We start from the raw sequence: 25571 nt of genomic DNA on the forward strand, positions 1-25571 counted from the left end.
CCATCCCTAAGCCAGATTGCAGAAGAAATGCTGTTCATCTCCAGCTTCTCTCAGTGAGAAGACTTGTGGACTTCAGCGCTCCCAACATCTAGATTTTCAGTAACGTTCCTTCCACCATCTTTCTGCCCCTCTGTGCGTTAGCTCCTCGTTCATCTCGGTGTCAGAGAGAGAGGCTGAAGCATGAGCATTTGAAAAGCAGAGTTTCCTCCTCTGAGTCTGCCCCTTGCCGGCTCCTTTGATTTCCACCATGGACTTGTACTTCCCTTTGCATCAGTAGCCTCCTGGCTCGTCTTTACTGCTCACGGGTCTTGCGCTGATCCAGTAGCTCTTGTACTTGCTCTTGAACTAGAGTGATTTCACTGCTTGGGAAAATGACCGTTAACTCAAGATGGTAAAAACCTATTTCTTGGGCATTATTAGCAAAAATGAAGAATTGATCTCCTAACTGTCAATAGCTGCTAGACAGCTGATAGCTTTTTAATGAGGGAACGTGTAGTATTTTCTACACTGGGGAAAAATATTTTCAAAACATGATTTTTACCATAGCTGGTACATAAATTATGTACTTAGCAAAGCGAAAGATGAATGCCTGTTTGATTATTGTTTATTCAGTACTATGTATCTGAGCAAGAAAACATGCTCCAAACCCCTCCCCCTCAGCTTAGCTCATTTACCCAACTTTTTCTTCTAGCGTTTGACAGCCACGCTTGGTTTTGATTAGATATGAGTGAAATTGGGTGTTTTCATTCCATTTATTAGCATCTACCAAACAACAACGTTCTCTGAAGTGGAAATAGCCCACATTGTGGTCAACCCCCTCTCCCCCAATAGGTGGTTATGATTTCAAAATTTTTCTCTAAATAAGAAGATATTCTTAGTAATGTAACCATGCAGGGTTTATTTCTATTCTTCTGGTTATTTGGGGGAGAGACTTGAGGAGGGTTATGAGAATTACCTAAAACCTACTCGAAAAACAGCCCCCCCGAAGGCTTTGGGGACGTTTGTTCCCCTAATGGGGGTTTTGGGACTGCCAAGTGTCTCTGAATTGAATGACTGAATTCCATAAATCAAGACAAGCTTTGGTAGAAGAAACAGCGGTTTCTAATACTAATCTAGAAATAAAAACTCTATCCTGAGAACTTCAAGAGATGTGGTGAGTTTTCAAAACTTCCTATTGCCTTGATTAGTTCTTGTTGGCAGTCAAAATGGAAATGCGGAAATCTTAGAAGTTCTGCTGACGCTGGTTAGACAGCTCCTTCTGCAGAGGATTAGTGCATTTGGAGTGCTGACATGAAATGGTACGTTGTCCCGTTTCATCTACGGGTCCTGTAGGAAACCAGAAAGTAGTAGGATTCTTAGAGGAGGGAGAAGGAAATGTTTAGGATTCATGTTGATGGGAGAAACCAATTCACTTGTAAATTATGTCCCATCTTTCCAGCTCTAGAGATATTGTTGTATTACTGCTGTTCCATAAGGCTTGCTTCGTCTCGCTGGTGTGTTCTTTGGCACTTTAAACGCACTCCTCATTTAAGCCATCTCTCGTTATAGTTAAGCAGTCTTTTAAAGTTGCATTCCTTACAGCCTACAACACAGGGAGAGAGAGATGTGTTAAAAGGCCCGCTGTTGCAAGCCACTTTTAATGAAGGTTTCCACTGGCGGCGTACAGGGCTGGCAGAATCAGGCCCTTAGCACGAAACTCTGGTGGCTGGTGATATCTGAGAGTGGGTAGGTGAAAATGACACACACAAGTGCACTCGGAGCCAATTTGCAGCAGAAGGTATAGACTGTAACATAGCCAATTCTAAACAGGGCAGGCAATTCCCCAAACTGCCTCCTGTGGGGAATCTCCACTGGAGTAAAATGGTTTCATTTGAGGGAATACTTTCTTCTATAAAAACAGTTGTTGCAAAATATCAGGCTGATAAATAAGAGTCAAGAGACGGCTTCCTTAAAAGTGCACGTTTGCTCTAGTCCTGGAGTACCAGGGCTGAGGTTTATCCTCAAGCCGCAAGGCTGTACCACCTGCAGGCATAATGATGTGGCTTTTGTCCTTTATCCTCAGGCTTCTTTCACTAATTTGTAGAATTGCATCTGTGTCCTCTGTGTGTGTGAGTCCCTTTTCCAACCTGTCCAACAGACCAGCACAGATTGGAGGAACAGATTGGCGCTGGCATGTCAGCAGTGGTAAAAGTTAAGAGAAGCAGCACTCAACGGCTATCAGAGAAAGAGATTTAAATCATTCCCGTTTTACGACACAGCTGCTTTTTACTGTGTGATTGTTGTGCTGCAGAAACGTGCATTGCAGAAAAGCCCTCTCAAAGGCTGGTGAATGTCCAGTGCGGACAGCACTGTTCAGGCACAGCAGCGTGCAGGATGAAGGTCTGCCGTTGAAGGGCTGCAGCAAGGCATCAGTGCTGGGGAGATTTTTTCTTACGGACTTAACACTGCCCTTTTCTTTCAACTGAAATGCCCATATTTTTGTTTCCTTTGCTGAAATTCTCTGCAATACTTCCATGCTTGAACTGCACTGCTGGCACATACAGCAGAACATGTCCTTGTTGTGCGTTGAATCCCGAGGTCTCTTTTTGCCTTTGAAATGGAAGTAGAAATAGCTGCTGCTCTAGCCTCCAAGAGTCTAAGCTACCGCTGTTCGGTATTTGTTGTGACATTAGGCCCATGGTCCAGTTAGGATCAGAGCCCTGGTTTGCCCATTTGCAGACCCAGAGCGTTCTCTCCCAAAAACTCAATGTCTAAACAAGATGTAGAGTACAGCCTGAGAAATGGAGTGAGGAAGGTTTTTGTCCTCTTCTACCTCCCATCTGTCCCTTTGCTCTTGATCTGGCACCCTCGCTTCTCCCTTTGGTCCTGCCAGTAGAGAGAGGTAAAGAGCCACAGAACAGCAACACGCCGGCAGGAGCGTCTGAGAGGCTACGTGTGCTTTGAACGAGGACTCGCAAGCGTGAGCACTGAGTGATGCTTTTTCCCTACAAGGTTTTTACTTTTTAATGCCAGCGTGGGCCCAAGAAGAGGTTTAAAAACTAACACGATTCCCTAAATGTAACCCCTGTGCAGATGCAGCTATTAGTCTGATGGAAATAGCTACTGCTTTAAATGTGCACCCACAATGAAGATTGTACTTCTGTCGCTCTCTGCACTTCCTACCTGCGCTGATACGAATCTGGTCTGTGTGCAGAATATTGTAAGGGAACGTGTGATTCCATGGCAGCATAAGCTGCTCTAAGTCAGCACTGCCATGTTTTTGCCGTCTCTCCTCCCGGCCATGTGTTCCCACCTCCTTGCTTGCTTGCATTGGCACAGCTGGTTCAGAGAGCTGATCTTAATGAAAAACTAAAGCTCCCTTCCCCCACTGCTGAAGTGCTTCGTTTCTTGACTTGAGCAGCTCCCTGAACTTTGTTCTGCGTGAACATCCGTGCTGGTACGAGGTAGGGGAGGGAGGGCTCCTAGGATAGGGAAGGATACTGGAGCTGTGGTGCCTTAGACGTGCTTCTGCTGGTGAAGATGAGAGCACGTCTGAGGTTAGAAATTTCAAGGTAGGAAACGAATCCAGATTTCTTAAGGGCGAAACTAAACATCTTGAGCTCGGGATCATCTGCTGGCTGAAATCCTTGTAGCTCTGAAACCCCAGATATTTAGATTTTGAGGCATTCAGGGCAGAAACCAGATCTTCCTGTCTGCTGTAGGATCGTAGGATGGTTCAGGTTGGAGGGGACCTTGGGAGGTCACTTAGTCTAACAGAGGTCCCTAGATTTACTCCCTCTAGCTGCTCATTTGGTGATACAACTATGTACGTGCATATGTTACGATGCATGCTTATTTATTTGTTAGAAATCAAGATAGCAGTGAGGCAGCTCCGTTATACTACTCTCTTCTGTTACCCTTGGAAGCTCCACTCGGAAGGCTTCACCCCTTCAGCACACGAGGGTGGCTGAAAAAACCTGAATGATCTGTAGTGAGAGGAAAAATGCTGCTTTTTGAAATTGTCCCTTGGAGACAGACACTCGCTATTCCTCCAGCCAGCCCCTTCCTGTGAGCGTTGGCGGAGCATGAACTGTGGTGTGTCAGTTGTGACTTCTCACTCTTGAGCCTTTCCAAATGCAGTTTTGGCAACTTGCTGTTTTGAAACTGTTTCATTTCTTCCCCATTAGTATCAGTGAAGTGAAAAGAGACTCACCAGCTTAATGGGCATGTATTTATTACTGTGTTCTTCCTTCAATCATGTTAGCAGCGGGAAGAGCCACTCATGCTGTCCCAGACACAGCAGAGAACAATGAATCCATCAGAGTCTAAACAGCATCCCTTTTGGAGAATAATAGCTTTTCTTAACAGTGTTGATGAAGAGCGAAGAGGTCCATTTGCAGTAAACTGTACTTTTTTTCTCTGGTCTCTTGCAGGATAGGATAAACCGTAGATGTATCGTTGTCCTGCTGCTTCCCTTTTGTTCTGAGAAAGTAGCTGGTTCGGTGGTCCAAGGATTGAACTTGGACTACTGTCTTCTGCAGTTTAACTGTTCCTCTGAGAGACCGTGGCCTGGTCTAAGATGGGTTGAACATTTTAGGCGTCGTGTCCAGACTGTCAGAGGCCGAAAGGCACCTGTGGAGCTTGGGCGGAAGTGGAGGGGTGGTAGTTTAATGCACCTTAATGAAACCATGCTTAATTTGACTGTAGAAGCTTTTACTCAGCAGCAGACTGCTGTAGCTTCATGTAATCATCAGAGGGTTGAGAGACGCTCTCTAAATTCACATTTAGATTACAAATTAGCCTTGATTCACAAGTTCTGTCTGGGCTAAAGTAAGCTGAAACAAACCTGATCTTGAGCAAGCTCCTCGCGTTAGCAAGCATGGTTGCCGAGGCTGTGCTTTAAACCATATAATGGCATCCAAGTCCTTCTCTGACCCTGGCACAAGCAATGCTTTTCTGTGAGTGCCTCTTAGTCTACTTAAACCTTTCCAGCAGAATGCTGTGAGGATTAATTAGTTAATGTTTATTGAGTGCCGCAGAGTGGTGAAGTGTTATTTAAGTGCTATCTTTTTTTATCGGTTAGGACTTGATTCTCTTTCCACCTACACTAGTTCTGTATCTGTGTAAATCTATGTATTTTAGTGGAATTGCTCATGGTTCACAATCCAATTCCCAATGATTGGGGATTGCCTTGCAGCACTGCAGTGCAGACAGGTGCTGCACGTAGTGTCTCTGCACGGCTTCGGCCACTACTCGGCTGTCCCGCAGCCCTGGTGTCTCAACTGATGCTCCTCAACAGGCAGGTTTTCCTGAGGGCTTTATGGCTCTGAAAGTGGCCAGCAGTTGTGACTTAATGATGCCTAGGATGGAGAGGGTGCCGTTTTACCGATGTATTTCAGTGTTGGGTGCAGGACAGAAAACATGTAGGTTTTCTTTGTGATTTAGGCCATGCGTGAGTCATTTGAGCTTTATCTCCTTGGAGCTAAGACCTTCCTAAGGTAATGATTATTAGGGGCATGACTGGAAAGGGCCCCTTAGTAAGACTTCCAAGTGAGGAGCAAGTATAGACTCTGGGTTATGTTATCTGGGGTTTTTTGTTTTTTTTTTCCATGTTACTGATAAAGCCAGACATCAGCTGGTAGGGCAGGCACCTCCACCAGATGTACAGATATTGAGGCAACGTTTAATGTGTAACCAAAAGTACGCAATTCCACTATTGTAAAGCTGTAAGTCTTTTTAGAAAGCATTTAACTGTAACTGAATGCTTTGGTTGGAGCTTGTAGTGTGCATTTGTCTGTGTTAAATATCACTTTGCAAGAAGTGGGAAATGTGGGTTTTGGGACTCAAGCTGGAGCAGGCAGGAGAGGAGTGGGAGAAAGGCACGCGAAGCACGAGTGATCACGCTCCTGGGAAAGAAGAAAGCGCAGGGTGGAGAGCAGAGCAGAACGGATTTTAACAGGCAGCTCCATCAGGCTGCACCGAACTGCTTTGTGATTGGCACTGGTTTTCAGTTTTAGTGAAATACTGAAGGTACATGGATACTTATTTCTTTTTGTGTCACCTGCTGACCTTCACAGGGAGTGAGTAGTAGAAGTTTTCCGGTATGTTCAGCCTTTCAAGGAAGATACATGTGAGCTAACTAACCTCTTTGCACTGGACCTGCTGCTGCTGATGAGCACTTCTGACTCATGCGGGTGGCCCTGGTGGAGCCAGAGCTCCAGGAGAGGAAAGCAAGAGGCAGGTGGGAGCACTTGCCCGCTTACTGCTGAGCTAGACTTGTGTGAGGACCTTTTTGAAAAAAATGCAACACAAGTCTTAATGTTCCAGCCTAAAAAGCTTCACCTTTCATGAAATTCCCACCGGAATCCAAAAGATGCCAAACAAGTCATGCTGAAGTCAGTATGAGCTGCAGGTGCTTGACACTTTGGAGTGTTTTTATATCTTGAGTCACTCGCAATTTGAGCCAAAACTAACCATGTAGCCTCCCTCTGAAAGTCAATGGAGAGAAACAAGTATTGCTGGAGTGCAAATCCCCTACCCTGGACCAGTCGGCTGGTCAGGATGAGATGAATTGTTGGTTTTCTGCCTGCTGTCATAAAAGCAGTCCAAAGAACTCACAGCAGTGGATGTTTGTGTTGTAGACGTCTTGGAGGAGGTGTGACCCGTCCCCAGCGTCTTATTCTGACCATTTGACTACTAGTTAAGGGTTATAGGAAGAAGCAAAATTGTTAATATTACTTAACACGAATATGATGCCAGATTCCTGCTGTTGGCCTGAAGTGTGAGCTTTTCCAGCATGGTAAGTTGCTTTTTTGGGACAGCTCTATTCTTCTGGTTTTGTATCAGGTAAACGATTGGGATTGGAGCAAAGAATGCCTGGTTTTGGAGGCTGTCTCCTGAATGGCCATGCCATACGTGAACGTAGCTTGCTCTTGTATTTGAGCATGAGCTTTGCTGTATCACGCGTTCCACTCCTTACACCAAAATACTTGGAATTCATTGTGGGATAGATAATCGGAGCTTTGCTTTAATAAACCTCGCAACTCCCAGAGTGTGAAACAACTGGTGCTTTCTGATGGAGCGCAGACTGCAGACTGCTACCTCATTAAAATCGAGTTTTCCTGGGGGCAGGCGGGATCTCGTGAAAGGGTGAGAGAAGTGCCCTGATGGAGCAAGAAGGGCACGCGCAAGCTTTGGGGCAGAGCTCTGTCTCCATTTGACTGGACAGATGAAATAAAGAATCTAAAAATCTTCACTGTTCAGTGTGGATTTCCTCATCTACCTTGTCTTTACTAGGGGATTTTTGCTGACTGTTGTGAGTGCTGTTAGTGCAATGTCTGATACAGGTAGGCCACTCAGTCTTTGCGGCACTGAAACTGCAGTGTTGCTTGTTATGCGTAGAGCTTGCCTAACGTGCTACTCCTCATTAACTCTTTGGAAACAACGATGCCTCGTCAATGTGTGCTTTTAAAGTGCAGCTAGTCAGAACAGGCTTTTCTGCCTACAGAGTTATTCCAGACATGGCATGCTTAGAGCACGTATTCTAGGATTTAAGATAGCACGTTTGAATGTCTACTTAGTGTATTGTGCAAGAACTCAAATCCTGTTTGCCTGTACAGTCGAAGGAGGGAAGCGGTGAGAACAGCTATTACAGATTTCCCGACAGAAATCTCACAAATGTGTCTTTGTGTCTCCGTTGAGCGTGGAGGGAGGTAGGGTCTGGCAGCATAAGGGAGTGGGTGGTGTGAATCTGTCATTGCTCTCTTGATCTTAGACAGCCGAGTCCAACTTAAGCAGTGTAGTAGGTGGTCTCAATACAGCCGACTGCGCTGGTGTAGTGCGGAGTTGGCCACTTGTTTTAGCAGCGTTGGAGCCGGCTGCAAACAAGAATGAACTGTGGCAATCTGTAAACACAGTTTTCTAATCTAGGTGAAAGCTTATGGGTGTATAGATGGAAAAAATGCCATCTTTGAGTCCAAAACCACGATATCTTTCTGTAGTTAATAGGAGAGGAATTAATAAAGATATGTGGTACCCTCTGTACTATATTTATTGTGGCAGGTGTTAACTAATAGATCTGGGGTGGATATATTCTTTAAATAAATACTTTTTTTGAGAGCAATCTCTAAGCTACGATTCTGCTGCTAAGTAAGGAATGCCAACTAGGGTCCTGTCAACCAAAGATCATAGACATTCCCCAAGAGTTATTCCAGTCTCTATCTCCTTACTGCAGCTTTGGGTCTCTTTAGACTGTGGCAGTGTCTTTTGTACCCTTTCTTAAACTTCATAAGTACATCAAATTTGTATATAACTGAGTACAGTTCCCGAGTTCAGTTTTTTCAAAGCTATCTGCTGTAGGTCACAAACAGAATGGGTGAGGATCTCTTCCTTGTCGAATTATAGAAAAATAGAGTCCTGGGAAAGGTAGAGGGAAATTCCATCACTGGAAGGATGTAAATCCATGTATGGGCATGTTTGGTCCTTGCACCCAAGTTGGAGTCATGGCAAAATTCTTGGGGAGGGTTCAAACAGCTAACTGCCCCCTCTGCAGCTTCAAGTCATTCCTATACAGCCAAGCTGATAAAAAGGAAGATGATCTATTAGAGGAGACCCACCCTGGAGAGAATCTCTATACTTAGAGATCGCGGACTGATTTCTGACATATATTCAGCATGAATCTGGAGTAGTTCCGCGTGCTCCAGCTTTGGATTCATGCTCGTGTAAATGAGATCAAAATCTTGGCTGCCTCTCTAAGCTGGCCAGAGAGGGTGTGAATGAAACCCCTGGCTAAAACAGAGACGTGCTCTCAGAAACAAGCCCCCCAACTGGCAAGACTACTCAGCACTGAAGCTATTGAAAAAAGCTGCAGACAGAAAATGAATTAGAGGATAGAAGAGTGAAAATGAGCTGGCAGAATCTGTAGGTGACTCATCAGGTGCATCTTGTAAAGTCTCCTTCTGAGAAGTAATAAAATCTCATGTTCTAACAATATTTGCACTGCAGCAGGAAAATGCATAAATATTGGGATCAATTAATGAAATTAGATATCTTGACCAAAACAGCCATAGAGCTGGCTCAGAAACATCCTTCTTCCTTTACGCTAGCGTTTTGCGCTTGCAGTTGGGAGAGGAAGGACGATCCCATGTTTCGGTTTCACGTCGAAGTTACGTGAGACCTGGGCAGCTGCAGGTTTGCTCGGATGCTCTGGTTCATCGCTTGCAGCATCTCCACCCCGTGGAGGTCCTCCGAGCCGGTGTGCGGGCACGACAGCCTGGCCGAGCGCCGAAAAGCCTCGTGAGCTGTCCCAGCGCGCAGCCTCCTGCCCTTTGGATTTTAAGACTACTGAAGGCAGGTGTAGCTTGTGTCGACCCACCAGTAGGTAGACTGCCTTAGTGGTTGTAAAAGAGTAATTGCCTTATACCAGCTGTATTTTCATTGATTTGTATCTGGGGGAAGCACTGAGCCTTAGGAGAAGGGGAACGACAGAGCTGGGCTTAATTCATGTCTTAATAACAGCAAAACCCCAAACAAAACCTAAACCGCGAATGACTGGATGAGCGAATACGCACACAGCATTTAGGTAGGTATTCTGGTGGATAATCAGAGAAACATGCGCTCTCTTAAAGCAAAAAGAGCTATCGCTATCTTTGGATTTATAAACAGCAGAGTGCAAATCATCAGGTTATCCTAGCCTTGATTTGGCACCGGTACGACTGTTGCTGGAGTAATTTGTCTGGTTCCTGGCATCCTCGATTCAAGAGGATGTTGACAAATTGGAAAGACATAAAAGAGCCACAAGGGTGGTTAAAAGATTGGCAAATGCGCGTTGCCAATGAAACAGCGAGGCTTTTGGCTCCGTTTACTTTCTCTTGTGTTTTTTTGGAGCGAAGGTTAAAGGGTGGCTTTAGCAGCTCTGAGTACCTGCGTGAAGAACAGAAATAGGCAGCTCTGAAGTCTGTCAGACAGAGGTGCAACACGAGCCGGTGGCTGGAAGTTGAAGCCAGCCCTTAGCTGGAAAAGTAGGACAGTTTTTTTGAATGATAAAGGCAAATTAACTGTTGTAACAATTTATCATGATCCAGGGATTTTTTTTTGTCTCCGGAAACGTATACATCAAAATGGGGGATTTTTTCCAAACTTGTCACTTTCATTTTAAGCATAAGTCATGAAGGAAAGTCCTCTGGCCTTATGATACAGTCGTATTTTTCAGTGAATGTTTCCCTTCTTCTGAAAAACTAAAAATCCTGGAGGCTTACTAGACTGAATCTAACTTGCAGGTTTTATTTGAAGAGGTATTTGCTTGTACGTCCCTGCAATATTTGCTCCACCTGTGTTCTCCAGGAAGCTTTGATTTCCGCAGGAATACTAGGAGCTCATTCAAGGAAAGGTCGTGCTAAATTTACATCGAGTTCTATGTGCCACAGAGTTGAGAAGACAATTATTGATTTCTGCAGGTTGTAGCATAGTATGAATTCTGTGGGGTTTTTTGTTATGTTGTTACTCTTTCTTATCTTGAATAATAAGAATATCTTCTCTCCCTGGTAGTCTTACTGGACACCCAAATTTGAAAGAACTCACAGTGAGTAAAGGACCCCTTAAATAGCAGTGTGAGGTGCTGGGAGGATGTAGAAAAGGAGTCCGCCTTAAAGCGGTTCCTCCCATTCGTTTGCTGTGGCAGCTAAAAGAAGAACGTTTTGGGTCTTGAATGGAACTTGGGATTGGGAAGACTAAGCTGCTCTTTTCTAAATGTAATGTTCTCTTTTGTTTTTCTAGCTTTGGGGAGCTCAAAAAATAAAGCAGGTAACGTGCCTCTTTATGTAGCAGGTGATGTGCTTTTTCATTTTTTGTTGCTGTTTTATAAAATAGTGCTTGTTCTTTTTCCTTTTTGCTAAATGAGGGAAAAGTGCTGTCCTCTTCTGCCTGCTGGGTTTGTCCGTTGCTCTTCTGTCTTGCCACAGAAAATACATTTGCCAAGAACGCTGTTTCTACCTGTGATTCTGATTTTTCTTTTTGTATTCATATATTCTGATGTCTTCATTTCCTCCTTCCTATCTAGTCAGGAGGTTTCTGGTTGCCAGTCCTTCAAAGACAGCGTGACAGCTCTTCAGTGAGCCTTAAAACTATGACGCACCTTTCTCTTCTGCAGTTCCAGGTCACGCGGGGTTCATTTTTTCCTCCTTCCCTGCTGATTTATGCCGGGGCAGCCTCCCTGCCTTGTTGTAAAGTTTAATTAAAAAAAAAAAAAAATCAAATCGGGCCAAATGAGTTTCATAGCGTGGTGTTCCTTGGTCTGCACAGTCCACAGCCACCACAGATGGCCCCTTTTGCTTGTGAGAAGCTGTGGCCAGGCGCGAGGGTCGCGTTCCTCTGGCAAAGCCAAATCTCATGGCATCTGAGAAGAGCTTACTGAGATGACCTTTATGATGACACCAAGAGCTGACCATGCCTATAAATTTTTGTTTAAACTCTGTTGGATTCTGAAGGAAAATTTCAGACTTCTTTTGATTTGGCACGCAGGCTTGTATGAAGATATCGATAAATGGGGGAGATGTTTCCCGTTGTTGTGCATTATTGGTAGGTATTCACTGCATTCAGAGGAAGATCTGTCAATAGGGTTAGTGGAAAAGATGCTAGAACCTGTCATTTTAAAAATAAAGCTGGAGTCTGCCTTCCCGGGATGCCTGTTGTTAATTTTCTAATGAGAACCACTCATTTTTGCTCTGGAAACACTGAAGAACAGTTCCAAGTTTGCACAGAGAGTTATTCCCGTCTCGTGGCAGTTAGAGGTTGTGTCAAATGAAGTCAGTCTTAGGACCGTGTCCAGAGCAACTCCTGTAGGTTCCTAATTTAGCTCTCGCCCCTGCTGCGGCATCCGAGGAGTCGGATCCCGTGGCGGCCAGGCCCCGGCTGCTCGTATGGCTGGCAGCGAACGTTTGTGATGCCTGCAATACAGGCTCATAGTGAGAGGGCTTAGGACTGCGTTGCACAAGTGATTTGAACTGATTTACAGCCCTGTTCCCACCACAGCAGGCAACCTGCCCTTCCTGCCCGCCTGCGCGTTTGCGCTGCCCTTCCTCGTGCCAGAAGGAAGGCTTTCCCTTGCTTTTGTCGGGCAGCTTTTGAGCCAGAACAGCAAGCTGCACCTCCGTGGAGATGCTGAAAACAGTCAGGGACGCAAAATAGATCTCCCGTTTCCCCCCTAGAGCTGCAGTTTCCCTGCTTGGGTTAAGGCACGGTGGTGGGTGGTCTTTGGGGATGCTGTGCTGTCAAGCAAGAGACGCTTCTACGTTTCGGGCTGTAGTGTTGTTAGGCACTTGTACTAAATTATGTCAAGCGTCTTTAAAGGAGACGGGAAAACCAGAAGTAGGAGCAGCTTTTGTGGAGACTGCTGAACAATAGCTGTCTTTGATCGGAGCTGTAAAAGCAGGGAGAGCATGCTGCTGTGCTCATGACAAGACGTATGAAGTCCCTCTTTACTCTCTAGCTAAACATGCTATTTGGAGAGGCTGACTGCTTGCTTCGTTACGGCTTGCCAACTGTTGCTGTGCCTTCACTATGTCTGTTTGCTGACTGTTTTACAGGCCATCATACATCCCGATACAAATGAGACCATCTTCATGCCTTTCAGAATGTCAGGTATGGTATATCCTGAAGAGGGAATAATTCATCTTCCTGGGAAGTCTTAAGAAATGTTATCTTTTTCCCTTGCTTTGGCACTGCGTTTGGGCTAAGATCACAGGATAATTCGGCTGTCTAACTCCCCTTGCAATCAAGGAGAATTAGGATCCTAAATACCTGTGAGAGAAGCAGCGCTTCGTATTTTCCTCTCCTTCAGATATTTTAAAGCGGACTCAAGCTAGTAGCCTTTCTGGCATTTTTGAGGTATCCATCGCTGCAGTGGTTGTTTTGACTTTGTAGTGAACAAAGAAGCTTAATGCTCAGCGAGCACTTTAGTGCTTTACTGTCCGGGGAAGAGGGTGAGCCCTATTTCTGTGTGCGCGGTGGTATGTAACAGCCACAGCAGTGAGAAGCCCTGGAAGGATCAGCTGTGCGTGTCCACGGCTTAGCTGCAGCAAAGCTCTTCCCCTCCGGGGACTGCCTTTCGGTGAGGTGCCTTAACTAGGCAGAGAGAATTAAATCATCCCCTTTTCCCCTCTTAATAGGACCTTTTCCGTGTTTCGATGGGGATTGTCTTCACATGATGGAGCAACTTGGGCACCTGGGAAAAGTGACAGGGTTGATGGGCCCCGTTCTCCAGTTCTCTGAAGAAGAATAATTTTAAGGGCGAGGGGCAGGAGAGAAAAGCCAGGACGCGCTCCTTTGCTGCCTTGTTTATAACTTCTTAAAAATCTTTCTTCCTCTCAGGTCTTTGCCCTTCCTGACTGTAAATTGGAGCCATAAGGCTTAGTTCAGTAATGTTGGTAAAATGCTCTGAGACCTTCTAGTGGAAGTCATGGAAATGAATTATAAGCAGCATAAGAATTGGCAGGCTTAGTGGGGAAAAAATTAGAAGCGTTTGATTTTTTGTGGCACTCATTAAGATTTGGGGTAAAGGCTCATCTATTGTAGCGAGCTCTACTAATTTGTACCAGTAGGACGAAAATAGTCCCTCTCTCCTCTGTTCCTTAGCGTGGATGCAAATATACTTTCTTCAAAGTGCTTGTGCCATGTTGCTTTTTCTGCTCACCTAGAAATAAATGAGTTATGCTGGTATAAAGTCACTATTGGAGAGGCTGATGAAACACGGGCAGCAAGGGAAGGAGGTCCCACTCAGGGCGACGTGCTCCTGCTCCTTAACTTGTATGGACTCTGCGGCTCGTTAGACCACTCCATGAGCATCTTTAGCATGCTAACCTGGTGGAAACGGGGCCCGGCACGAGGGGCGAAGGAACAGAAAGTCGGGTAGCTTTCTCCCGGGTTAGCGAGGGTAGATTGTAGGAGGGTCTGACGAGCAGCAGAAGTTGGCACAAGGGAGGGAACAGATTGCGTGACTGAGAGCGGGGAAGGGGGGCAGGATCTCCCCCTTTCGGTGGCAGCAAGCCATTAGGTCAGTTCGGTCCTCGCAGCGACAGCCATGCAGCTCGTGCCGCTCGGGAGGAAGCGGCTCCCGTGCGGAGTTGCCCTCCCGTCACCGGATTTTCTCCTTACTCCCCAGGCCAATAAAACGATGCCCTTTGAAACGCTAACGTGACGTGCTGGCGCACAGCGGTTTCAGTGGCATGAGCTTCAGATTCTAGATGAGGCCTTGGAAGTTTGGGGGAAACTCCTAGAGCGCAACCCAAGGAGGAAAAAAAAAGGAAAGGGCATGGGAGGGCCGTTTGGCAAAAACCAGGAGTCGGTTCTCGCTGGTGCCTGATGCGTCGGATGTGGCTCTGCAGAAGTCGCTGTGCTCACGGCGCTACGAAGCTGGGAGAAGTGAGAGCAGACTGTCTTGCCAGGTGTGGCTTGAACCCTAAGCTAGTAGCGGGGTTAGCTTTCCTAGGTGTGATTTCTTTCACCCCAAAACTGTGTGTATTAAAATGCATTTATCTCTCTCTCTCTCTCTCTCTTTTTTTCTTTAATAGGTTACATTCCCTTTGGAACACCCATTGTAAGTATTTTAACATCTCTCCCCGCTTTGTGTGCCTGTAACAGGAAATGCATTTTTTAGCACTCGCATAGACTTCTCCGAGTTCCATGGTTGTGTGTTGTGACAAATTCACAAAAGGTTCGCACCTTTCCCATCGCACGTTAGCAATGGTTTCATTGTGTAAAATATGCCCTAGGGGTTTAGCTGGTTGTGCTGGAGGTTATTTGTCTATTTAACATTATTCACCCAGCCCCCTGCCAATCGCGGCGCATGCATGCGCTCCGGGTGTTTTTTGTAATAACATCTTCAGCTTCTTATTTCCGTTTTGGAAAGGGAAGACCAAGATGAGCTCCCCGCCTGCAAAATGCAACTTTTGCAACTCTCGGATTGATCTTCAGATGTTTTTCCCTGTGCCCGTTTTCCGAGTCACTTCCCAAACGTGACAGACCTAGAGAGCTCAAACATCGCGAGGCCGGTGTTATGTTTTTCTCCTCTTCGTTAATTAGAACTGAGAGTGCTTTATATGGGGTTATCGCCAAGTGCGCTTTTGGTTTGTACTTGTTACTGTCTGTGAAACGTGTAAGTATTGGGGGGCTGTCTGTAGCGAAAGCCGGAGCGGAGATAATTCTGACTGGGTTGCTAACGCCGAAACGCCAGCGGAGCTTCGGAAGCGGTAACTGTTCACGCCGTTTTGTGAATGGGGAAGCTGAGGCACGGAGGCTTGCCCAAAATCGCACGAGCTGGGGCCAGAACGTGCAGTGAAGTAGAAATCTCCTTCTAGCCGCCGGCTCTTTGCTCTCTATTAGATCACGCGTCCTAGAGCAGTTAAAGTAGCAAATTCTGCTCAATTCAGACCCAGCGGACTGCGGCGCAGCACGCACTTAAAGGTAATGATCCTTTCCAAAATGGTGATAACGGGGTCGCTAAAGCCCAAAAGCAGAAACCGTCACTGCTGTTACTATTTGTTGTTGTATGTAACGTTTTGATGGTAACTTTGTATGGGGCATTTTAAAAGAAGAGGTTAAACAAAAATGAGTTAACGATCAATTTGACAATGAAATCGGCCCAAATCCAGAGCTGTCAGAGGAGCCGAGAGCTGTCAGATGAGCCCAGTTTCACTAGCTGTAAAGGATAAACTGGAACCTCTTGTCATTTAAAAAAAAAAAAAAAAACCCAAACGTTTCAAATGTTAAAATTAAAATGTAACATTTATGCCAATCGATCTGTGAAATTTAGTGACAAAATTGGCAGCCTGCTCTAGCATAAAAACAGTTTGAGTCTTGCATTTAACATAGGGGGATGGGATTTCCTCAAGAGAGACTTAATGTGCCTGCGGTTAGCTCTCGCTGAACAAACTTGGGTGTCTTTACCAGCAAAGCCACGCTGGCGTGCCAACCCACGGCGGCTGATCGCCCCGATTTTGCGGGGTCAGTTAAAACACCCCGAATACCTTCTGCCCGAGACACGAGCAGATGACGTATTTAACAGGTTTTCCGCGTATCGGCCAAAGTGCGGTCCTGGAGCTTTTCCCTACAGCTAATGCAAAATAATTTGGTGTGGTTTAGCTCATTGTGCGAGGGATTAGGGTCACGCGGACGCTGTCGTTTCTTTTGTGGCCTAAGCAGCTACTCCCTTGATACAACCAAATTCTGCGGCTGTTTATCCGTTCCCTGTATCGGTCCCTTAAGCGCGATAGTACCGCTGTCTGGGGCTGTGCAGCGAACTGAATCCGAGACGTAACAATAGTTTGCTCTCCTTTTGTGGCCTCGAGTACGCTAGTTTTCGCGGGCGTTTTTAAAACCAGAGGAGAGCGCTTCCCTGTTTTGCGAGTTGGGTGGAAAAGCGAGAGTGGTGTTGCGAGGTTCGTGCTGCTGGGCTGGTCTCTGAAAGCTCCTGCCCCAGCAGCCGACTGCAGTGATTTAAAAACCCGCCCAATAACAAGGGAATAAAAAGGAATTTCTGGCCTGTGTCCACTGAGAGCCGGACGGGGAGTTTGGGAGGCCTCGTTCAGGCTCCGCAACGCTTAGAGAAGACCGTCGCGTCGGTGTTAACGCGGCGCCGCAGCCGGCTCCCTGACAGGCAAGACGGGACGTGGGGTTTGCAGAACGAGAGCTCCTAACGCTGACATACTAAGAAGCTCTTCAGAGCTGACAGATGTCCCAGTGTGTTTAACCCTGGCTTTTTGGCCAGGAATGGCCATTCACACCTAATAGGCAATTAAATTTTGTCGTTGATACTTTTCTGGTGTTTAGAAGCTTTTTTTTTTTTATTTTGTTTTCCTTCTTAGTTATTTTTTCCCCTGACAGTAATTAAAAGTGAAACTGTACATTTCTTGACAGACTCTTGCACATATGGAGAGTTTGCATTTAAACGTGCCTCTTTCAGTCATACAGATTTTGGGTGCTCTTTTATTTATTTATTTTACTCTTTTATTTTTCTCTGTGCTGAGCTTCAGCTGACAATGTAGTAGCTGCCTGCAGTCTTTCCTCTCCTCCAAAGTCTCATTAGCCCGCTGCCTTCTGGGGCTGAAGTCAAACCCGGGGTAAGAAGGTGCACCGCCTTTTGAATTAGCTTGGCTGAGACCAGCAAATGCGTAATTAATGGCAAGCTCTGCATATTGAATGGAAGCAGTAAATTAGTGCAACTTGCACAGATTGGCATTTTGCCAGCGTACAAAGTAGCTGTAACTTCAAGAAAGGCTGTGGGAGGAAAAGCCGGAGGAGGAGGAGAAAGGGAAGAAGATGTAAATGAAACCAGGCCTCCCAACCCTTTTACCCTTTTGTTTGTTGTTATTTCTCTTCTACGTCCTTAAGCGTAAAAGTTGCCTCCTCTTCAACTGATGCTGCTGCAGATGTGCAAAGATCGCTCTAGCTTATCCCTCTTTGTGGCCGATTCTCTGAGCGGTAACAGGGACGTTTGCTCTCCTCTCGGCTTCTGCAGGGAAAAAAAAGCTAAAGAAGCTGGTCCGGACTAGAGTCTCGTACCCTTTCGGCCCAAAGATGCAGGTGCCTCAGAGACATTTCTACTCACGTCGTTACCCGAGTGCCCTGAAAAAGAAATCTGTTTTTGCGTTAAAGGAGTTGTTTGGTCTTTGCTTTTATACTCTTAAAGGTGCAAGTGATTTTGTTAAATGAAGACCATCTTCTTCAGAAACTTTCAGAAATGTAAGGAGCTAGAGGGGAGAAAAAGGCAATGATGACAAGTATCACTTCTTACCTGTTCTTGCCTGAGAACTCGTCCTCCTGGAAACATTTGTTTGGGTTTATCATTGGGAGTTCCCATGCTTGACATACCTTTCCTCTTCAGCCTCTCGCTTCTTAAGAGGAAAGATTGCCACAAAGTAAGGCAGGAAAGGCTCAGGCAGTGCTGCATTGAATGGTGGGAAAGATATGGGGCCTTTAGAGACTGGAGAGTATGTCTAGACTGTATTTTTAGACATGTCCTAAGGATGCTTAGGATTGTACAGGCAGCACATGTGTGCCCGCGGCCCCGGATGCTGTGAAGGGTGACCCTGCAGGGCCGTGGTGTCTCGCATCCGCAGGTGCCTGCGGCTGGCCAGCACCTTGCCAAATGCGTGGGACAGGCTGCTTTTAAGCCTCTTTGGGAGATACCGATCATCAGGCTGAGCTCATAACCCAAGCAGGAGTTTTCGCAGCTCTAAGTATGACACATCAACAATTCTCTTATCTTAAAACAAAATTCAGACTCCCAGACAGGAGCACATGTGCTTCCAGGTGGCACTCCTGTCTTCAGATGTTCAAAGCTGATTTCTTTCCTATGCTTGGAACAGTGAATGTGCCAAAGGAAAATACGAAAAACCCCATTGCTGCCAATAGTAACTATTTTGAACGCTTTCATTAATTCAACATTTGAGTTATATTCTAGAAATACCTGGATTAAACAATTGATTGTAGTTTAATATATTAATCTTTGGACTATATACGTTGCCAAGCTCCTTTTAAGGTGTGCTGCAAGCAATAGTTAAAGATGAGAAATTTTAATGGGCAGCCACACGATCCGATTTCACCACCGGAAAATTTAGAGACAGTGGGGTGCAGGGAAGTTCAGAGTTAAAAATGCAGGACTGTGCTCTAAACTCACAGTTCCTTTTTTTACCGTAATCACATTGCTTTATATTAGAATGGGCAGTTTTAGAAGAACTGAAGAGATGGATCTGTTCCCCCACCCTGTTGCATGTGGTTTGTACTCTGGCTGCTCACCATGACATAAGCCCAGAAATGAAGTTAATTTAATTATGTGTCAATAGAAGTAAACTTACTGTTTTCATGCCTAGAAGAGCCTCAAGAACAAGCCAACAATGTCTTTGTTGATAAAAACCTCTCTTCTCTTGCAGGTTGTTGGTCTTCTCTTGCCCAACCAGACGCTGGCATCCACTGTTTTTTGGCAGGTAACGCTCTTCTGCCACCGTGCACTGAATGTGTGGAGAATGTGATGAAAATGAAGGCTGAATTTGATTTGTATCCACAGGACAAACTAATGCATGTGACTTTTCTGCATCAGCAGTGCTTTAGTTAATGAGAAGATGGGAAAAGGAAAAGGCTTGGTAGGTCGGGTACGTGCTGAAAGCAAGCTATCGGGCCTGCTTTGTGGTGCCCTGCAATTTTTGCCACCATAAACACCTTGTGAGGGAGAGGCAAAATAGCACTTGATTTCAAAATCGGCTTTTTAGAGCTTTTTTGTACAGGTGTAAATGATTGCACAGTGTGTAGTTCCATGGAAACGTAGGCCCTGAAGTTCACACATCTGCTGTTTTGAAGCTGCTCTGTCAAGTAGTAGGAACCTACCTTGGAAATTTCCTGCTTGGAAGTACAATTTATCCACAGGGCTGGGGCAGCAGGAGGTCCCCAGTGCTGAGGAATTTCAGAAATAGCTGTAGATCATAATAGCAATAGCTGTAGATCATAAAGGCAAGGAGCTTTGCATTTGGGAAGTAAATGGGGTTTATCGGTGTTATCCCCAGTAAAATTCTGGGAGTTAAGAGGAAGGGGAGGAAGGGTGTGTATGAATGAGTTATACCCGTGGCAAGGACCCATAGCAAAGTATTATTTCAGCAGTAATGGAAATGGCGAGAAGTAAGTTATTTTCAGACTTGTTTTTAATTGCCAGTGGTGTTTTTTTTTTTTTAATTATCTGCAGTGTAAGTTATGATAGAGAATGTTGTGGTTAAGGAATATCAAAGCAGGATAGGATCCGCCTAGCACAATAGAAAGATCGTGCAGAACTGAGAAAAGATAAGTATATCCTGGTGGCTAGTGATGTGGTTAATTTGGCCATACGTTGTGTCCACATGGCTTCAGATGCTGGGGGCAGGATTGTGGCTGGAGATGTCTAGAATTTTCATATTTTTAAAGGACAGTTTATCCTGCGTATTTTTAGGCTTCTTTTCTAAGATGGAAAGAGAAGTAATCCTCAAGTGACCCTTTTGGAGAAGTCACCCTCAAGTGATTAAAGGGTGAGCCAGCCCGAGCAGCTAGTTTGGACCAGGTGTCTTGTAAATGGCTAAAGTAAGGAGAGCATATTCCCCCTGTTGCTGCGTAGTGAGTCTAAATGTAGTCAGTGGAACCTTTCAGCTTTAGAAGGATGGAATAATCCTTTTGGAACTAGAAAGAATATTTAAAACACAAAATCAAAAATCAACTTCAAGGAGACATTAATTAACAAAATACACAGACTTCAAGTTCCAAGCCAATTTTAGAACAGCGTTGGTTTCACTGGGAGTTAGATGTGCTAGGTAGAACTTGGCAAGGAATATGTAGGAATCGAACTGCTTGACAAACTGTCAGATTTTGTTTATGGCTCCTCAGATATGATCAGATGCAGAACTAGCCCGCTAGAGAGAGAGGTCGTAGCAGGCAAGTCCAGTAACTGTAGACCCACTGAGAAGCTGCAGTTTGATCAGTGGTTCTCAAACTTTTGCAAATCATAACCTGCCGGACCCATCATCAGACCAGATAGCCCCAAGTCGGACTGCTCTTTTGGAGGTCCTACCTTAATTTCTTATTCCTTCTCACTTCAAAACTATGACGAATGTGAAGCTCCCCAGACAAAGAATTCATACCTCCCCTTCAGTATTCCTACTTTTATTTTTTCCTCTGTCCTCCCTCACCATCATCTTTCTGATTCTCTCTCTCTCTCTTTCCCTGTGCTTTCTTCCTCCTTTTCTGACTCCTTTCTGTTTCTTTCCCCTCTTTTCTCCTCTCAGTCTTGTTTCCCAGGTTCTGAGCAGCAGCTGGAGAAGAGCAGCCCTAAACTGCCATACTTTAACCACAGCACCCTGAGTACGCATGTTGCAGTTCAGGGCATGTCAGGCCCCAGGCCGAGGTAAGCAGTCATCGGAGCAGCAGCGGTGGACTTGCGACAGCGTTTCAAGTCCTGCTGTTGCTGACCAAAGTGGGCATGCTGGCCACCTGCCCCTCGCTCGCCCTTTATGCCCATAGGAGAGTGAGGATTTGCCGGCCTTGTCTGAAAACGGCCTTGTCTGAAAACTCAGAAGAGTTGCAGCGTGCAGAGTCATCACCCAAAAAGCCCAGAAGGGGTCAGGTAGCCAGCCAGGAGGACAGTGGAGTTCAGGAATGGGTAGTGGGGGTATTTCCAATGTAGAGATCGCTTAGGGTAGAAGGAATATCTGAGCAGAATGTCTACATCTTTTTCTGAAAATGAGATTCAACTGGATAAGTGTAGGATTTTGGGACTATGCATATGACTGCATTAGCAAGCAGTGGGGCTTGTAGGAGGACCTGATGCCCGTGACAGATGCATTTCGGATAGCTCTAGCCTGGTCCTATGGACCTGAGTACTCAGGGGTGGTTGAAGTGCCTTAGGTGCACTCGTAGCTTAGCTTGGTCAGAAGGGAATGCAGGGCATGCGTGTTGAGATGCTGTGTTATCTGAAGCAGGGCGTTGGGGGGATAAGCGGGAACAGGGAGGGTTTGTGTTCCCAACACGCTTTGGAAGGGGGACTCCTGACCTGCTAATGTCGATGTGCCTTGTGACTGCTCTGAAATGGCTCTGCGTTCACACTGAAATCCTGTTTCTACGTACCTTATGGTCCTATGTAGGAGCCGCACCATCTTGGCTCTTTGGGATTCTTCAGTGGAAGTTTTTAGAGAGAGGAGGTTTCTAAACACCCTCTTGAAATTTGAGACAGATTTCCAGCACATGTTGGCAGGCTGAATTCTTAATTTTTTTTTTTGTTCAACTTGAAGAAAACAAACAAAAAAGCAAGCTTTGTTGGGTCAGCTGTTCCTTGACAGAAAATTGTGATTGGCAGGGAGAACATCCTCTTGGGTTTTGGCTTTGTGATGACTAGGTAATCCCCATGTTTTAGTGCCTTGTTTCACTCCACTTCATGACTCTTCTCACCCCCGACTTCCCTTTTTACCCTCTCCCCTCAGTTTTGACCACAGCTGAAGAGGAATCAAGTTCTGTCAATAGCCTAAACTGAAAATAGGGTATTTATGGGGTGGAAACCATTGTTTTCTTGATGTTCCTAACAGCTGCTGTGGATAAAACCCTTCAGATGTGTGTGGCGCTACTCTTCCCTAGCTGCTGAACTGCTTCTTCTGTACTAAATCCTTCTCCAAGAAGTTAGGGACAAAAATACCAATTTAGTGGAGTCTGTGTCCCTAAAATGGTGCATTTGCTCAGATGAAACATCCTACGACCCACTGTTTGAGAACCATGGAGCTTAATAAATGACTGAAGAACAGGCTGCTGGACTTACTGTTACATCTTACAACTGTTTCTAAATTATTTTCTGGAACGATGTTTAATATTGGAACAATTGACAAGCACAGTCCCTCACTGACACTTCATTAATAAAGGGAAAAAAAGTTTTAAGTGAAGATTTAGCTTTCAGATTGCTTTTGCTCGTAATTTTGAAGTTTATGTTTAGAGCTAGTTGTTTATTTTCGTGTACCTGTGTTTGCAGTTGTGCATGTGCTTCCGTATGAACTTAGTGCAAGGACATTAGATCAGATTTACTGTATGCACAAGCCTTAGAAAAGTGACAAGTCGTGAGCAGGTATGAAGGGAGATGAGTTTTCCTGTGGTAGTCCTGCGTTTGTAGATTTATTCTTGTAAAGTTATGTTTATGTCTGCCTCTTTTTGTTTCTTTTCTAGTGGTTGAATCAGAGCCACAATGCATGCGTCAACTATGCAAACCGAAATGCGACAAAGGTGAGGAGACCCAACATATGCAGTGCCTGCAGCAAGTCTAATCTGTTTTGACACGGAAACATAAATCCTGTCTCTTTGCTGTTAATAGAAACTGTGGAGTAGGCACTGTGATGAATTTATAGATTGGCCGTTCTCCTGTATAGGATTCAAATTTAAACTTAGGCTGGAAATGACATGAGTGTTTTGCTTTTACTCCGGTCCCTAGATGTACTTTGTTCCAGTCACCAAAACTCCTCAACTCTTGGCACAGATTAGGGGCTGCACTACAGAGTATCGCTGGTCAGAGCGTAGGTAACACTAGCAAGCGTGAAAAAATACCTACAAAAAATATCTATACGCGGTGTATTGCCAGGGTACGTGACAGTGGGCTGTGATGTTCCATAGCCTTTGATCTGCACCTTCAAGCAAGCTTCAGGCCCTTGACAGCAGGGCTGGTGTCAGGCTGGACCAAAAGTCTCCTTGCGCTTTGCACTGGCAGAGCTCAGAGGAGGCTTGCCTATGAGCCCTTTTGGTATCCCTGTCCTGCACACCAAATCAGATGCTGTCGTTTCCAAGAGCATGTAAATGTGAGATTTCTAGGTTACAAAACTCTCTTCTGCATTATGCTTAATACCCACCAAGCTAGATAAGCGTCCTACTGTTTCTTTCAGATCTCGAAATCACTCTAGGTACATAAGTAATGCTGGCTCAGCAGTAAGTTCCCTTTGAGCTAAACCAGTATATCGTTCTAACTAATACGAAATGGTTTAATTTGATACATAAATGAGCAAAAAACAAAATCATAGCTATTTGGATTTTCATGTAGCAAGAAGGCTCCATCTTCTAAGGACTTTATATACTCTTACCAGCAATGCTCCTGCAAGTGGTGCCACAAAAGTGAAGTGTTACTGTTCCTGCTTTCTTCTCCTCATCGCTTTTGCCTTGTTTCATATCTTCATGGGATGTTGGAAGCTCAGGACAGGAAGCTGAATTGGAAATTATCCAGCTCATCAAAATAACCTTTTGAAGACTTATATTTAATTTGGAGAGTTTAGGGTTCATCACTAGTGCATAAGAGTGCTAATGTTTTTACCATTTGCTAAATTACATTCACATACTTTCTTTAAGCTGATAATATTATAATTTTTTGATGCCAATTAGTTTTCCATTACATTTAACCTTGTTCATGAAGCTACAATTTTCTTTGGTTTTGCCACTACTAGATGACAGACCGTGTGCTATAGAACAATATGACAAAATTAAACCTGTCTCTGGTTTGAAAAAAACAAAACAAAACGAACAAAAAAAACCCCCCTTGGTTGTGTTTTAATAAGCAAAAGCTTATTTATTGAAAATATGTTTGTTTTTCTTTCCAAAGCCTTCTCCGACATCCAAGTTCATCCAGGGCTACTTGGGAGCTGTCATAAGTGCTGTCTCAATAGCAGTGGGTAACGCTTTATGTCTATATCTTTCACTACTAACTGCTCCCTTACAGTAGTACTGTAGTGCTTTTGAGATATTTGTTTCAATTGCCAAGCATGTTTATTTTAATTGACATAAATCAGTCTACATAACAAGAAAATATCTTAACCATGAAGTGTCTGTCCATGCATGCCCGAACTTTGCAACAGAAGGAGAGTTTTACCATGATCGCTTACATGTCCTGCACTATGCACTGCTTGGCGCCGTGCACGGGAACTCTTGAGTCTGTGTCTTTACTGTTGAGCAAACTCGCTTGCATTAGTATGCAATTCATTACCCACACTTGCATTAACTTCCGTTGAATTAGCCTAGTCCAAGTTAGTGCCAGACTGAGTGACCTTGAGGTTGCATAGAGTGACTGTGTGACAGCTGACATGCTGAACAGACTCGGGCTTTTGGAAATACTCCCCTGGTGGGTCAGCACCTTGGCTTGAAAGAACAAAAATGCTCAAAATGAAATCTTCCACCTGTGGGCAGCATTCAAGCTGTAATCCATGTTCAAGTTGTAGCTGAAGTCCTCTGTAATAATGAGGAGCTCTTAAAAGCTAAAATCCCTGAGACCGTGACTTTGTGGTGTTACCATCAGGCTTAGATTCCTGAGAAGCACAAGTGCCTATCTTTAATAGGGTCAGCTAGTTCCCAAGGAGATAGATACGTTCCTCAGAAGCAACTTAGGTGAGTTACATTTTAGGGGCTTATTTGAAAATCCGTCATGAAAAGTATGTCTGTGATTTTTCTGCTGGGACATTGAAGGTCCCGTGGCAATGTTGATTTGTTACTGTGGCCAGAACTTCTTCCTCTGTCTCAAGCCGTAGACATCCTTTTCCAGACGTTCCTTCTGCAAACAGACGGTGCCACGGGAAGAGGTCACCACTCAGTCTGCTTACCCCCGCTCTGCTTCTGGGAACCACTCAGGTTGTATCCAGGTTCCCTAACACCCTGGAGAAAAGTCAGCATGGGCTTGTGTAGATACCTTTCCAAGGTAAAATTTGTGCCTGAAGCAGACTCAGGCTTGCTAGCAAAATTATGGAGGCAGGAGTTACCGGCTGGGAGTTGACAATGAGCAGTTTGGCTTATCGTGTCCTCAGCGAACAGCAGAAAGTTTGCAGAAAGTGTGTCTTTCTGTAGCTGCTGCCCTCTGCACTCGCAGTGAGTAGTAAATCCAGCATTCAGACCTCTAAAGCCACCAGTTTCCCCTGAATAAGGGGCACAGAGTTGGTAAAGTGCCTTACAACGTGGATTGGAAAGCACTGATTTTAATGGATACCCTTCTGCTTAATAGTTTTCCTTAGTCCTAGCTTTATGGCTTAGTTGTTGCCACATTACTCCTCTGTTTCACTGAGCCTGTGTCTTCACTGCAGAAC

At 45.1% G+C, this 25571-nt stretch overlaps 1 protein-coding gene across 7 annotated transcripts in view; it reads left to right on the plus strand.

Annotated features, from left to right (window-relative positions):
* Positions 1–25571, plus strand: part of SFXN5 (sideroflexin 5) — a 111025-nt gene that overhangs the window by 31925 nt on the left and 53529 nt on the right. For 2 of the 7 annotated variants that reach the window (XM_068943846.1, XM_009681851.2), the window contains 6 exons: positions 10753–10779; positions 12561–12615; positions 14544–14569; positions 18903–18956; positions 22690–22746; positions 24104–24169. In XM_068943846.1, the coding sequence (XP_068799947.1) occupies positions 10753–10779; positions 12561–12615; positions 14544–14569; positions 18903–18956; positions 22690–22746; positions 24104–24169 (285 nt within the window). Of the gene's footprint in view, positions 1–10752; positions 10780–11487; positions 11554–12560; positions 12616–14543; positions 14570–18902; positions 18957–22689; positions 22747–24103; positions 24170–25571 lie in introns of those variants that run through there. The other 5 variants (XM_068943844.1, XM_068943843.1, XM_068943842.1 and 2 more) reach the window with 3 other exon arrangements.

Source organism: Struthio camelus, chromosome 4 (assembly GCF_040807025.1).
Source record: "Struthio camelus isolate bStrCam1 chromosome 4, bStrCam1.hap1, whole genome shotgun sequence".
NCBI classification, from domain to species: domain Eukaryota; kingdom Metazoa; phylum Chordata; class Aves; order Struthioniformes; family Struthionidae; genus Struthio; species Struthio camelus.